This window comes from Pipra filicauda, unplaced genomic scaffold, assembly GCF_003945595.2.
Source record: "Pipra filicauda isolate LSUMZ 115617 unplaced genomic scaffold, ASM394559v2 scaffold45_size4122338_pilon, whole genome shotgun sequence".
NCBI classification, from domain to species: domain Eukaryota; kingdom Metazoa; phylum Chordata; class Aves; order Passeriformes; family Pipridae; genus Pipra; species Pipra filicauda.
The window spans coordinates 2,500,425-2,515,586 of record NW_024104598.1 but is presented as its reverse complement, the minus strand read 5'-3'; the positions used below and the strand labels follow the sequence as shown (position 1 = coordinate 2,515,586).

General features: G+C 35.9%; 1 protein-coding gene across 1 annotated transcript in view; it reads right to left on the bottom strand.

The window, feature by feature from the left end:
* Positions 1-3,200: 3,200 nt before the first annotated feature.
* SLC17A6 (solute carrier family 17 member 6) overlaps positions 3,201-15,162 on the bottom strand; it is a 29,619-nt gene continuing 17,657 nt past the window's right edge. The window contains exons 5-12 of the mRNA XM_027732467.2: positions 13,426-13,513; positions 13,235-13,321; positions 12,166-12,308; positions 9,966-10,115; positions 7,781-7,913; positions 6,965-7,075; positions 5,662-5,789; positions 3,201-5,335 (exon numbers count right to left, since the gene is read on the bottom strand). Of these exons, the coding sequence (XP_027588268.1) occupies positions 5,003-5,335; positions 5,662-5,789; positions 6,965-7,075; positions 7,781-7,913; positions 9,966-10,115; positions 12,166-12,308; positions 13,235-13,321; positions 13,426-13,513 (1,173 nt within the window). The 3' untranslated portion in view covers positions 3,201-5,002. The remainder of the gene's footprint in view (positions 5,336-5,661; positions 5,790-6,964; positions 7,076-7,780; positions 7,914-9,965; positions 10,116-12,165; positions 12,309-13,234; positions 13,322-13,425; positions 13,514-15,162) is intronic.

The window sequence follows — 15,162 nt, the reverse complement described above, 5'->3', positions numbered from 1 at the left end:
CTTCAGATTAAAACTGAAAGCACTTAACAGTTTTGTTAGTTGTTCTGATGTTTGCCTTGAAGAAAATTATCATGCCTTCCTCACAGACTCATTTAGTCAGGGCCATTGGTGGCATCTAGCCAGGGCTGGCACATCTAATTGATTATACAACACAACCTCTAATTAAAAGGCAGCCATCCAACTTTAACAATGCACTAGTTTATTGTTTAAATGCTTTCTTATCTAGTTCATTTTCTGCTTCCAAGCATCATTTTTGTTGGGGGTGCAAGTGGGGGTCCCAGAGCAGGAGGCCTGTGTTTTTCTGTTCTCACTGTCCCTTCCAATCCAAACCTCACTACATGGAAAAGTGAGATTTATCAGCTCTTCTGTAAGCTTTTCCTTAGATTTCCCAAAATGCTTTATTTCCTGTAATTTCTAACTTAGTCATATATTTTCTGTCTGACATTACATCTGTTTCATACTTATTCTCTACCTACTTTCCTACAGATAAGAGCCTTCCACAGGTTGAATTCTTACTCAAAAGCTGATTTTTTTATTGTTTCTTATGTCTCACCTATGGTGTTTGTGAGAACGTGGCTTCATCTAAAACAAAAACTGCAAGAACTATATGTTTGTTATGTTAAAAGTCTTACCAAGGAGGCATTTTCCAACAATCATTTTTTGACATTAATTCCCAAACATGAAAGATGCTACCTAAGCACTTGACCTCAGTATAAGTGAGTACACAGGCTTCTGTAGTGGTTGATAAGCAAATATGTAATACCTTTCATTCTTTTCTGTGCTTTGGTTTACAGCTGAGTGAGGTGTTAAGCAAAGCTAGAATAGTGACATCAGACACACTAGCTGGGTAGAGAGGATATACATAGATATCTAATTAAAATATCTGACTCTAGTTCTAGGTCCTTTGATTATTTACTCTCAAAACTCCCAGTGCAGTGAAAATTGTTCAACCAAAAAACACAGACAATTTCCAAATAAGTACAAAAGAATCTGCTGTTAAGTAGTTAATCTAGACTGAGACTAGCCTTTAAATTCTTTCACAGCTTATCATGAAAGGAACAAAACATTTCATCTTTCAGAGGCAGCAACTGAGACTGCGATGTTATCTTTCTCACAGTACAGCTTTGAACTGTGACATTTATTCTGACTTCCACCTTCATTCCTATTCCTAGCTTTGTGCTGAAAAACAATTTCATTCATATTTGCAGATATTCTTTTGTAACTTTTATTCAGCCTTTACCTTGAGGCTTTCTTTTTCCCCATAGAGAAGTGTTTTTATGAAATTTCGTCGATTGAATTTCATGATCACCTCTGAAAGCAAAGAGCACTTTGTGATGGCTTTATCTCTGCAACAAAGAGTATGTGTTAACAGAAGGGATCCCACTGATGGAGATTCAAATATTTTAAAAATTGTCACCATTTGACTGGTCCTGTCTATATGGAATCATTTGAGGACAAAAATGTGAACATCTGAGGTGTTGTTCTAGCTCATCTGACTGCAAAGCTTTTCTAGCAGTTTTAGTGGAGCCTGGATTCAGCTCCTTCCTTTTACTTACGGTTCTTCACTGAAAAGATAAGTAACCAATAAATAAAAATGTGAATAACAATTTTCTTCCTTTTTTTTCAATGTAGCAAGTGAGCAGGGAGTACCAGACAGTGGAACAGGACAGAAATTGGTGACAGGACAAAACCACCAAGTGTCTGTGAGCACAGTCTGATAAACGGAGGTGATTTGAGCTGCTGAGAGTCCCAAAAAGGGAACACGACACTGTACAGGTGCAACACACCTACAGAGCAAGTCTTTGAGTCTGAGTGCAGAAGAGAAACCTCTGAGCAGAAAGGGCACAGCTCAGAAGAGGCTGAGCAGGTATATTTTAGCAATGCTACTTTATAAAACTGAAGAAGCAAGGCAGAATCATAAACCTCTTTACTGAGAAGAAATATAGAAGTTTAGATGAAGGGTCATGTCCCCTCAACTCTCCTTTTCCCTAAAGCAGATCCAGCTGTTGCTTCTTGTCTTTGAAGAACCCAATTATTTTCTTCATTTCCCCCTCCTTTCTCAGTCATGTTCCTGATGATTTCCTGCTGTATTTTCACACGAATAGGAGTTGGTGAAAAAGTAAAAATCTTAAAACCTATCACGCTCCTATTCCTTCCCAGAAGAATGGATTCTTCTGCTCTGCCATTGAAAGAGGAAGCAAAAGAGTAAAAGCAGAAGCAGAGAGTTAAAAAGAGGATGTGGAGGTTCCTAGAGTAGTATAGCATTTACAGGCAAGTGTTGAGTTCTCACTGAGTGGCAGATGCTGAACAGTGCAGTGTCTGATGCCTGGGTTAAAGTCTCTCCTTTGTTCTAAGTGATTAAAAGGTGTCAGGCTAATAAGAAAAAAAATTACCTGCACTTAATGAAAGGAAATTATTGAAACAATTCTAAAATTAACATTCATTAATTCCAAGATTCTAAGATTAGGCTGAAAATTAAGACGAATGGATTTTAATTTAGTTTGCATTTTCTGAGCTGTCCACTCACCACAATAAATGCAAGAGTAATTTTACAGCCCCTATTTATCCCACTTTTGAATCTTTCAGCAATCTCCATGGCAACATGACACCAGCCCAGCAAAAGAATTAGCAGTAACTTTGCCTGTTAACTGACTCAGCATCTCCTGATAATCAGCCTACGGGTGAAAAATGCTGGGCCTGGCTTTGGTTGGAGTTTTGAAGCCTTCTGTTCAGTTTGGTGTTTTTACATTGTTCTACTTGGTGAAAGAAAATCAGTGAAAAGTAGAAATTTTAGTAGAAAAAGACTTACTTTTGCTACCGGATTTCTTAGTCACTGAGTGCTGTAGGCTTTATCTAAAAATGGATGGAAAGTAACACTTTTCAGTTAAGGAGTCTTGTTGCACGATCAGGAAAAGGGAAAAATTCCAAGAGCAGTGGTCTGTGCTGGTTTTCTTTTTCTTTAGAGAGTGCTGATCTATGCCAGCTCTTTAGCTAACACAGATTAGTCTGTCTTTCCCAGTTTCACTGCATTGTCTGTCACACTGATCCCCTTCCTCCTTTCTCTTCCACACCTAGGCCAAGAGGAGGAACAAGCAGAATTTGATATTTGATAGAATCTGATAGCAGAATTTGTTCTGCAGTGACTACCACTTTGATCATCTATATTAAAACGCATTTAAAAATTACAAGAAACCATGGTGGTCCTTTTTATATAAAAGGATAAATAGAGCATTTTATTAACACTTTTTGCAGCAACGAAAGTGACACAGTCCACATCTTTTTCATTAAACACAGCAAAAGCTATGGTCACGTTTTACATCACTTTGAGGCACAAAGCAAAATACTTTTTTTTTTTCTTAAGGTCAAGGTATGGTTTGCATTTTAAAAAAAAAAAAAGGAGAAGAAACAATCCTCAAGTTGTATATTGCGGTAGCAGGGTTTCCAATCACTAGCACAATACAATGAACAGACCAAGAATCCAGAATGGATTATTACATACAATAATAATCATTTGATTGAATTAAGAAATGGATCATTGTTGTCATTTTAGAGTATTAAGAAGTGGTCTGGTGTTGCTAACTTCAGTTGGTTCAGTTTGGTTCAATCCCAACAACCCCAAATATATACAACAAGCTAAATGAAGGTTAATATATAGTCTAGAAGATTATGCACTTCATAATGCATTGCACTTATTGCTTGGTACACTAATGTTGCAGTCACTGTTGAGTTATGATAAAAAGACAAGCGTGGTGCTTGTTGGCTTCTTTCAACCCAACACTAGTTATTTACCACTTTGGTTTATTGTGAGTTTATAGGTTACTCATATTCAGTGTCCATTATTATTAGGTTTAATCGAAAGACAAATACATCTTTTATTTCAGGGATTTCTAAAATAACAACATTTTCTATAATTACAGTATCTTCAATAAACTTATATCTATGTATACAACTGTGGCACGATGTGTAAAAATATGAAAGCTATTAAGGGAAGGATAAGGGTTAAATTATTCTCTTTTTCTTCTATTGGCTTCAAAATATTCTGCAAAACAAATGCATCCATAGGGCTACTTGCTCATAGTAAATTTCTCTTTGGAATTTTGTAAAAGACTATATTTTTTTTCTATGTTATATTGATTTTTTTTCTCTCTCTAAAGACACCAGTACAAATTTGGAATACACTGCAAAGAATAGAATCATAAAACTTGTTTTTTGATAGAGGGATTTGACGGTCTGCCTGAAAAGTCAGGCTTAATATTATATATTGTTTTTATATTAGTTGATAAATGCAGGGAAGAACATGACAATATCTATAATTTCACAAGGTTCTGTAAACAACAGAAATAAGAATTTGTGCCCAAACATTCAGTATAAAACTCCTAAATAATTCCTTTATTCATCACGGAGTAGCCTGCAGCATGTAATCACGATAAACATACAATATGCCCTATTTGTTCTTTAGGCTTGATACAATCACCATGAAGGGAACTGGATCAATCCTTGTAAATGCCTAGGACTCAACCTTTCTTCTTTGAGAAAGCTCTTGTCCTAGGCTAAACACACAATTCCTACATTGCACTGAGTAAATGTGTGTCTTTAACACAATCTCTTTCAATACAGTGTAACAAATATATAAGTGCATTTTTAATGGTCAAGTAATTTTGGCTTGCTAAAAGAGCATTAGATGTGCCAACTTGGTTGCTTAGTTGTGCTTTAATCTTTAGTTATGAGTTTTAGCTCTTGTATACTGTAAGTATCTAATTGCCTCTATAGTTTTGACCAGTAAACCCTTAAAACTCTAATGTTTATAGAACAAATATAACCTAATGAAAGTGATAACATGTCACAACTCATACAGATTGCACTTTGATGTACTTTTTTTTACAGTAAGACCTTCCTGTTTGATATGTGTTTACATGTTTATACCACATTTTATTTCCGTGTGCAAACAATCACAATGAATTTAATCACAAACACTACAAAATATACCAAATATTTAGGTTTGTTATGAATAATCTCCTTCCTTGTAGTTGTATGAGTCTTGTACTTCTTCTTGTACAAATTCCTCCTTCTTCTCCCAGCCATTAGGCCAGCCACCGTTGACTTGGGTTGTAGCACCGTAAGACTTGGTGGTACCATAATTTACATAATTCTGGGTAATGTCCCCTGTCTCTTCAGCAAGTTCATCTTCATGAATAAAGCCACATTTCTCCTCACTCGTCTGTTCAGGGTCTGCCCAGGGTTGTTTCTCTCCTGAAGCAAATATGCCATAGAAGATTACACCTCCATAATGAACTAAAGCAGCGATGAGGAAGACATACTGCCATTCTTCACGTGTCTGTAAAGAGGAAATTCGCTCCATTAGATCAGCACATAGATCTATCTAACTCTTCTGAGTCAAAAGATTTAAATTAGGGATTGAGACTGTGCTAGTCAGCACAGCTAAAGCATTTGAGTGTCTGGATTCCAATTATTTATATCCACCTTTCTTAGAAAAATTTATTACTTCACAAAAGCATCGACCTGCATGCTTCAAATTTGCATCCCTGGATGCAAGTCCCAGGCTCTAATATGGATATCCTGGCAAGCTGAATTATAAAAAGGTCTTTTTCTTGAAAGCAATGGTATTAAGCTGGAAGATTTGAAAACTGTATTTCCATTTACCTTGTTCTTTGTCATTGCTCCAACAATTATAGGGCAAACCATTCCAGACAAGGTCCCGACTCCATTAGAAATCCCCATTAAGATGCTGGCATACCTTGGGGCAATGTCTAAATGGTTGACATTGAATCCTGCAATAGAAAGGTCAGTGAGCATTCACACCCAGAGCAGAGCATTACTTCAGTTGTGGAAAGTAGTGCTATCACTTCACAATTTTACTATGTATGACATATTTGGGCTGCTTAATTGCATTTCTTTTTCTTTAGAAGACTTATAATACTTAAATATTCCTATAGAGTCACACAGACCAGCAAAAGGGAGTTCCCTTCTGTTCTTCAGTGGTAAAATGCATGGAGTAAAAAGACAGTATCTACAACTGAATTATTAATTAATTTTTATAAATGTTTGTTTGTTCTCCTTCATCTCCAGCAGCATATTTCTATTGAAAACATAGGCAGTAACTTTTTAAATAAGCTAAAGAGACAGAACTAATTGTTCCCAAAATAAGCACCAAAGCAAGTGAAAACAGAAAACAAATCTTTGGATTCAGAAAGGGAAAAGGGAAAAGGCAGGCAGTATGATATGGACAACTTGGAGAAAAAGTGAAACACACTTCCCAAGGTGTGAAAAACAGGAATTATACCTTGAAGAACACGTGGGATTAAGGACAGATTTGATTAAGGAGAGTTTAGATGTTTGGCACAAAATGAAAGAGAGCCCATTTGAGACATAAGGAGCCAGCATGGGAGAGGATACTAAGATCACAGTGGGAAAACAATGGAAGGTCAGGTGACTTGTGTTTGGGAAAGGCAAAGGCAAAGGGATGATGAATCAGCAGGAAAGGGAAATAGCTGAATTTTAATTCAGAAAAAAAATCCAGTACTTAGGCTCCAAATTAATAAAATAATACAAAACTAATGAGGTATTAACCAATATACAATGGAAAAAAATGGTGAAAGACCTATATTTAAACAAAGATGTGTAAATTCAGGTATCACTGTGTAATACCAGTCCATTTGTCTTCTATATTTGATTTCAAGAAAAATCTATAGCACACATTAGCATCTTAATGAGAAGAAAGTCTAATTTGCTGCAATGAATATGAAAAAGACTGAAGTATTTGTACAGAAATAATCTAATGTAAAAGATGTAATACTGAATGTACTTTCTTTTGTAGGGACCACAGATAATATCCTTTGAGAATTCCAAAGCAAGGGGGCTTTTTAATCACTATCCATCAATAAAAACAAAGAGGTTCTATCTTTTAGGATAAAATAATTTAGTAATAACAGTAATAAAATCTTACCAGATATGGCAAATCCACTAAAGCCTACAGCAAGAACTAAGAATGAAATAGCCACTCCTTTGCTGTGTGAATATCCCACCACGAGAAGAAGAGTTGCTTCCATACCAAAACCTGGGGAAATAATAAATAAACACAGGCATCAGATTTAATTCCCTCTCAGATACTGAAGGCCTTAGGATATGGTGATATTTCTCAGGAATACAAACAAAATGTTACCTCAGAGTAGAATATAATCAGGTATTTCTTCCATCCCTAAAAACGTGTTCTTCCTATCTCAAATAATCCTTATCTTACTCTTTGTATGCTAATTTATTGTTACTTCCTGTCAGTTTTGAAATGAAAATAAATACTTGTGATGTGGTTAGGTCATTCCAGCCACCTCTCATGGGAATACACACTGAACCTGCTTATGAATTTTCCAGCCCTTGTCACAGCAAGGATACAGCTCATGTGGCTTCAACATCTCAGGGATGTAAGGGATGTAACTTCAGGTAGACTGGGCTGTTTTAATGCAGAGGGTGTTTAGATGAGGAGCTAAGACTGAGTAAACAGCTAAGGGTAGGCAAATTACCCTCCCAAAGCTCATCTGTTTCTTTGACAACCTAAATGCTCTTTCCACTACCAAATAATTATATTGAAACTGGGAATGAGAACAACTATGTTTTCCTTTGTTTAGTAACAGCATCTGCCCTACACAAAAATGTGCAAAAAGTATTGCTTCCTAAGTACGTAAAACTGTGCAGTTTGTTTGTTCTATGCAGAACACAATATGGGCATCAAATCTGTACACCTTTTAAATAAAATAGGAAGACTCACCTCCGCAGTTCATTATCTTTCTCACATTAGTGGTTGAAAGAATCTGCCTGGTTCTCAAAAAGTCTGCAATTTGTCCCCCAATAGGAACGATAATTGTCATCACTAAATGTGGCACAGCAGATAAGATACCCACCTAAAATAATAATTAGAATTAGCAAAGTATAAACCATAAGAAAACATTGATTCTTCATTTCCTGAAGCATTCAGCAACTAATTAATTATCTATTATTTTTTTAATGTCAGGCTATGTGCTAAAAAAAGTTTTAATTTGGTTTACCAACTGAACAACACCAGTGACCTGAAATGATTTTAAGAATGTCTGATGACATGACACTTCTTGTTTATAGATTGTTTACACAGTTTATATTTAAGCTAAAGCCTTTTCTCTCCCTCACTTATAGTTCCCCTGTCCTTTCATTTCAGAAAATTTATGATCAAACATGTTAAACTGAATTGCTACATTTCTGCTGGTGTTCAGCACAGCTTTGCAGCAAACCTCACGTGCTTAGACAGATTCCTTATGGATCAACATCACATGCACAGTTGCCATTTGCCTTTGATTTTGGACCATTCCTCAAGCTCCAAAGTTCACATGGGCAAAAGGTCTGTCTGAAAAACTCTGTACGTAGCGAAAGATAAAATACTAAATATCCGCTGTTGATTTTCAAAGTGCTATACATACTAGTAAAATGAGACCTAGTAATTTTGTGCTGGCTGTTCCAATATATAATAATAGATTTATAGGGAATTCATTGTGTATACCTGTAAGAGTGCTTCAGCATGATTCCTGTCTGAACAGTGCATCAGCTGGCCTGACACCTCACTTGAGCTGCACCAGTGTGCAGAGCAGACAGACTCCACAAGAACAAAAAGAAAACAAGTTTTCTCTACTCTTCAATTAAAGTTGTGAAATTGTGTATTTCACTGCAGTTCATATATATGGCATATATATATATATATGTGTGGGAGATTCCTTCATCTGAATAAATGCTTCTCTGAATAAGCCAGATATTAACTATGAAGAAACTGTGGTACTACAATTACTGAGGTGTTGCTGACTAAATTATAACTATTCAGTTATGAGCATCCATATGCACAGCAGATGTCAGAAAACTGACTTTGCCCTCATTGTTTACAAAGCTTCAACTTTGAATCCACTCCAAGAAAAATCTTTTGGAACAAAATGATCAAATTAATTCTATAGAACAGTGCCATTCTTATTGCATGCAGGACAGATGACGTTCCAAGCACAGCAAAGCTTTTTAAAGTGACTCCAGCTAAAAAGGGAAGCCCATCTTTAAATGCAGGATGACATTGTGTGATTTTGACAATATTCCATAATAAGGCAACACTTCAGAAGATACTCTTCTCACTGTCACCTGAACCTCATGGAACAAAATCAAAAGAATACAGTTCTCTCAAAGGCACATACCCTCAGCACTTTCACAAGCAGGAAATCTGTGTTAGTGGAAAGCTTACTGTACATGCTGAAGGCTTGTTTGCATGTATTTATATTTACCTCCCCAGATCTTCGTTTGCAAAGCCTAGCCTTGATGATGAGGTCTGAGCCAAACTTCATATGAATCACGTGGGACCTTTGATCATCCCTGTATCTCATATTTTTTCACTGTCTCTTCTATCTTCCAAGTGAAAAAAGGGGGAGCAGTTCTTTCCACATTAAAGGGGGATATAGAAAAGTGATAAATTGTGCTATCCTTCCTAGAATTAGATGGTTCTGCTTTTTAAAGTGCAAGAAAAAAACACTTGTCAGTGCTTTCTTTAGTTTCACAACTTCAATGGGACTCTGCAACCCCTGGGGCACCAGGGATGGAAGTTCAATGGGTCTCTAGATACCTTTCTAATACCTGTCTAATTAAGCATGGCCTGGGTTTGAGCACTTAACTCACAATGTAGCCCCAAATGGATCATCACTAAATCTCATCCTGCCTCCACCTTCCCCTATCCCATCCTTTATCCTTGTTGTTACTTCACTTATTTGTGCTGGTCAAGGAAACAAGAAGTGGGAAGAATAAGATTTAAGACTTAAATCCATGATAAAGATGCAGAACACTTTTCTCCTCCTAATAAATACCACAGGTACAGCTCTGGTATTTACTTGGTAAATACTAAGATAAAAGTATTTTATCTTTTACTAAGATAAAAGCTTCATGTTTTTTTTACATACCTTGCTTATTTCAAATCCAAACACTTCCTCAAAGTAAGCAGGCTGACTAATGAGCAGCAAATAAAAAGTCCAGCTTCTACAGAAGTTTGCAACTATTATTGCATAGACTGGCATAGATGTAAAAAATTTTCTCCATGGAGTTTTGTATTTCTGAAACATAGAAAGGGGGATCCAGTTACCATGTTGATCATTACCAACTACCCATCTTCCCTTTTCTTACCCTTGTTTTACCTACACTCCAACAACTGCACATAAGCACTGCTTTATGTCTCTGAATTCCAATGACTTCATTTACCATAAAGGGTAAATGAAGTTTTTATACTTAAAAACATAAGTAAAAATTACTACAAAATGCACAGGCAGAGAAACTCAGTGATATTCAATTTTATCACGACCCTCATGTATAAATGTTATTATCTCAGTCATGTAAACATGAACATACTAAGCCCAAAACAGTAATAATATGTCTTCAAAAGACAATGTTGCTCTGTCTAAGGCAACAGTACAAAACTAAGATTTTACATTGTAACTATACAATTTCATCCTGATGTTTTATAAGCATGTACTTTAGCATTTAAATTCTAATTCCAGTATTCTAAGTAATTTTTTTTAAAGCCTCAACTGAAACTGCTTGCTCAATATATTTTTTTTGTTTGCTTTATTGTGTTTTTAAAATGAATTGCATAATGACCAAAAAAAAAAAAAAAAACAGATGGGCAGAAGTACAATCCTGCTGAGTCCCAGCACCTCTCCAGGAGTTCAGGGTTCTGCCCATCTGTGTTGATGCAAATACAGGATCCAGACCCAGAGAAGTGCTTGAATATCACTTCACACTGAATTTAGATTACTGTTGATTTGAATAATGGCTTTTCTTCAAAGAAAAACAGCCCACGGATGGGTATATGCAACACCTTGTACATCTATTAAACTGCACCTAAGTCAGAGCTAAGGATTAAGTGGGACTTAAATAATGAGAAGCCAGCCAGCAAATCTAACTTGATGCTATGGGGAAAATTTTGGATTAAATGTTTTAGAAGCAAATGAATTATTGATACAAGATCATAGCTTCCAAAACAATGCTTAATTAAAAAGCAACAATGAAAAATAGACAGAAATTATACAGCCCAAATTAGAATTGTATGGACATCCTTTGAAGTAGCTCATTTCACATCAGATTCTCAAAACCATGAATGTTACTGAATGCTATTGAATATCAGCTCAGACAGCCCCTCAAGAACACCTAAAACTGTCAGCTATCAAAGAAATTACTTTGTAATATTTTCAGTTCCTTATTTAATCTGGAACAAAATTTCTTTACTAAGAAAAAAATTATTTATCCCCGAGTTCAATCAATCTGACCAAATAGGAAAAATAATGAAGAGTGGCAGTGAAGGTTTACTGGGAATGGATGGTGTGAAAACTTGAGCAGATGAAGTGAGGCTTAAACAGGTTTTTTTTAATTTTCTTGAGTGAGTAAATACTCTAAAGCTTTTCAGCAGTTACAGAAATAAGAAAATTCTTATTTAGCATAATAGGAGTATTAAGTGGCTGGAAAATTCTCAGAATTTTAGCAGTTCTTGAGAACTAAAGCAGTACAGAACTAAGATTATGAGAGGCTTGATAACATGTGTGCAGCAATATTATCACAATAATGGGGAATGTTCTTAAGGGTCTCCCAGCACACTCTGTTGCAACTCGCAGTCTTTCTGGCAAACAAAACACAGAGTAGTCATGATTTGTATTTTCTCATGTTCTGGGGACCTTAAAAGACACTCAGTAGTGCTTTTCCCCCAGTTCACTTTTAGGAAGAGGAAAACCCTTCCAGAAATTACTGTACAGGAAAGAAATTAACTGCCTGAACTCAAGATACTGTAAAAGTCTAAATGAAGCTGCAATTTCAAATGTGGCTGCATGTCTTTTTTATAGTTTGGAGTAGAAAAAGAGGCCTAAATTCCATGAGTCACCTACTAGGAGATGGAACCTGTGTTCTCTTAGTGCAAAAGCAATATCTACTCAGAAGTCCATCAGCAGATTTCAGATCTTCCCACCCCCAAAAAAATGCAATTATTCGAAATGTGGTTTTGTGGCTTATAGGAGGGTGTTTGATTTTTTTGTTGTTGTCTTCATTTGGGTGGTGAGGGGAGACGTTTGTTTTTCTTACTATCTCATAGGAAAACCAGTGTGTGAGTAATATTCTTACTTCCATTGCACCTAGGAGGTTGGCACTCTCTCCAATGCTTTCTTCTATGTATCTCCTTTCTTCATCTGTGATCGTAGGATGCTTTGCAGGACTCTCATATGAAACCAAAAGCCAAAACATGTACCAGACTATACCAAAGCTCCCTTTGGAATGGAAAGAAAGACTTTAAAAAGAAATGCACAGTAAAGCAGCAAACAAGGGAAAAAAAAAATCTGTGAAGAATTATAACAAATTTAAATGGCAATTGTTGTCAGTGCTTCTTTACTGAGTTATCTCAGTAGAGATAACTCCCCAACAGAAAGTTGGATTCTGTAAATAATATTTGTGCAAAATACATGCAGAGCTGGAGCACAATGAAGTAGTCTTTGCTTCATTTACAGAATGCTTTCACTGTAAGTGAATATTCACTGATCTTAACATCAATTTGTACAATGCAATGCAATGAAACAGCTCCCATTTCATTTCACCAAACTGCAAGTGAAGTTCCATTCTGCTTTAAGCCACTGCTGTTTGACTACTGCACTAAATCTTTTACCTGCAAAATGGGGCATTTTTTTCGACATAACAATGCACTTCCTGAGTAGTTTATCAAATTTCTCTAAGGTTTCCCCCTAATCCACATCAATGTGGACATACTTTTCCATCAGTGTAAGATAACGTGGCACAACTAGTGTGAATAAAGTTTTGCAGGTCTTCCGATAAGAATCAGGACAACTTATTCAGGGCAGGTGCTCTAAATTTGCAGTTTTATAAATGTAAGGCCAACGTTACTGTGAGCAGAGATCCTATAGATCTGCATAGCAGTTTGCACTGCTTGTGCTAAAAGTGATGAAGGTTTCACTATGAACTAGCTTGTCTTCTTACTGAGAATGTTACTTTCCTACTTATTCTTTCCTTTAAATTCTGTTCTTTCCTTGTTCTGTTCTTTCATTGTTAAAAAGTCTGTATTTTTAGATTTACAGTCCCACTTGCCTGGGTTTTTTTGGCCTCTTAACAGTAGCTTTGACATTTTTAGAAAGGGCAGAGTAAGGTCATACCATAGTGGAGTGAAAGGAGCAAAAACACCTACCATACACATAGAACACAGAAGACCAGCCCGTATATTGCACTAGAATCCCAGCTAAAGGCATTGCAATGACAGCTCCTGCGTAGGAACCTACAAAACAAGACACACGGGGATGAAAAGGGGAGAAAAATTCAGTTTCAAAACACTTGTAACATGACAAATGAAAGGAAGACAAAGGTGCAAAAGTTACTTACCACAAAAGGAGGTGGTTGCTAACCTGCTTCTTTCTAATGGGGGGGCCCACTTGCTCCAAATGCCGTGGCAGGCAGGGTAGGTGACCCCCTGGGGAATGGGGGTGCCACAAGTTAGCTGGTGCTGATCAGTCACTCAGTTAATTGTCTTTTATGAGTTTTTACTTTTAGTTACTATAAACAAGATGAGGATGCTTTGCATTTCTCTAGCAAAGTCTGAGCACAGCCACAGAAAAAACTTCAACATCTATTCCAACTGAAATGGGTTTTGTATATCACTCCAAATCGTTAAAGAGGCTTTATGGAACAGACATAAAACATGTTTCCTTTTGCTCCCCCTCCCCCTTCCAGGACAGAAGCGCAAATAATTAAAGAGAAAGAATATTAGTGCACAAGAACCAAAGCCAAAGAAAAGATGAAAACACACACACTCTGGAGTCTTTCAAGTGCTGGGTTGATTTCTCCAACCCTCACATTTTTTATCAAACATTTAAAATATAATTTAGGAAGTACAGATTAAAAGTTCCACTGCTTTAAAAATAGAAAATAAGAGCTTAGAAATATAATTTTAAGAGAGAAGTTTTTCCCTCTCTTTGTCTTTAATGAACCTTCTTGAGCATGTAAAGAAAATTAATGAATGATATTATTTGACTTGATTTTAAACCAGCTACCTTTTAGGTCTCTCTTCAAAATCAGCCTTTAACCAGCAATAGAAAAGCTAAATCTGCGGTGTTGAAATTTTAGAAAATGTATTATGAAATGTACAATAATTATCTAATTAAATTCCTGGTTAAGAATTATGATGTACGCATAGTTATATATATATATACATATGAGTCACTTTTCTCTTAATCTGGTATTTTGTTTCCTATGCAAAAATTAGAAAAAATTTAATAACTATTTGCAAATATCGAGGGTATCGTAAATGTTGAGCTGATCAGCTGCAATATGTAGAAGGTTATAAAACACCTTCTGTTTTGGAAGAAGATCCTGTAACCAGCTTCGTGCTCATTTCAGTATTTTATCCAGGAAAGAAAGAAAGAAAGAGAGAGAGAAATAAAGAAAGAGAGAGAGAAAGGGAGAAAGACAGAGAGAAAGAAAGAAAAAAGAAGAAAGAGAGAAAGAAAGAGAGAAAGAAAGAAGGGAAGAAGGAAAGAAGGAAAGAAAGAAAGAAAGAAGGAAGGAAGGAAGGAAGGAAAGAAAGAAAGAAAGAAGAAAGAAGGAAAGAAAGAAGGAAAAGACGAAGGAAACAAAGAAAGAAAAAGAAAGAAGAAAGAAGAAAGAAAGAACTAAAGAAAGACGGAAAAAAAAAAAAGGGAAAGGAAGAAAGAAAGAAGAAGGAAGGAAGGAAGGAAAGGAAGAAAGAAAGAAAGAAGGAAAGAAAGAAAGAAAGAAGAGAGAAAAAGCAAGAAAGAAAGAAGAAAGAAAAAAGAAAGAAAAAGGAAGAAAGAAAGAAAAAGGAAGAAAGAAAGAAAGAAAGAAAGAAAGAAAGAAAGAAAAGAAAGAAAAGAAAGAAAGAAAGAAAGAAAGAAAGAAAAGAAAGAAAAGAAAGAAAGAAAGAAAGAAAGAAAGAAAGAAAGAAAGAAAGAAAGAAAGAAAGAAAGAAAGAAAGAAAGAAAGAAAGAAAGAAAGAAAGAAAGAAAGGAAGGAAGGAAGGAAGGAAGGAAGGAAGGCTACTTTTTTTTCTTTTTTAAATTACAGTAAATCTCTCATTCATTCTGATAAAAGCATGGTCAGGAC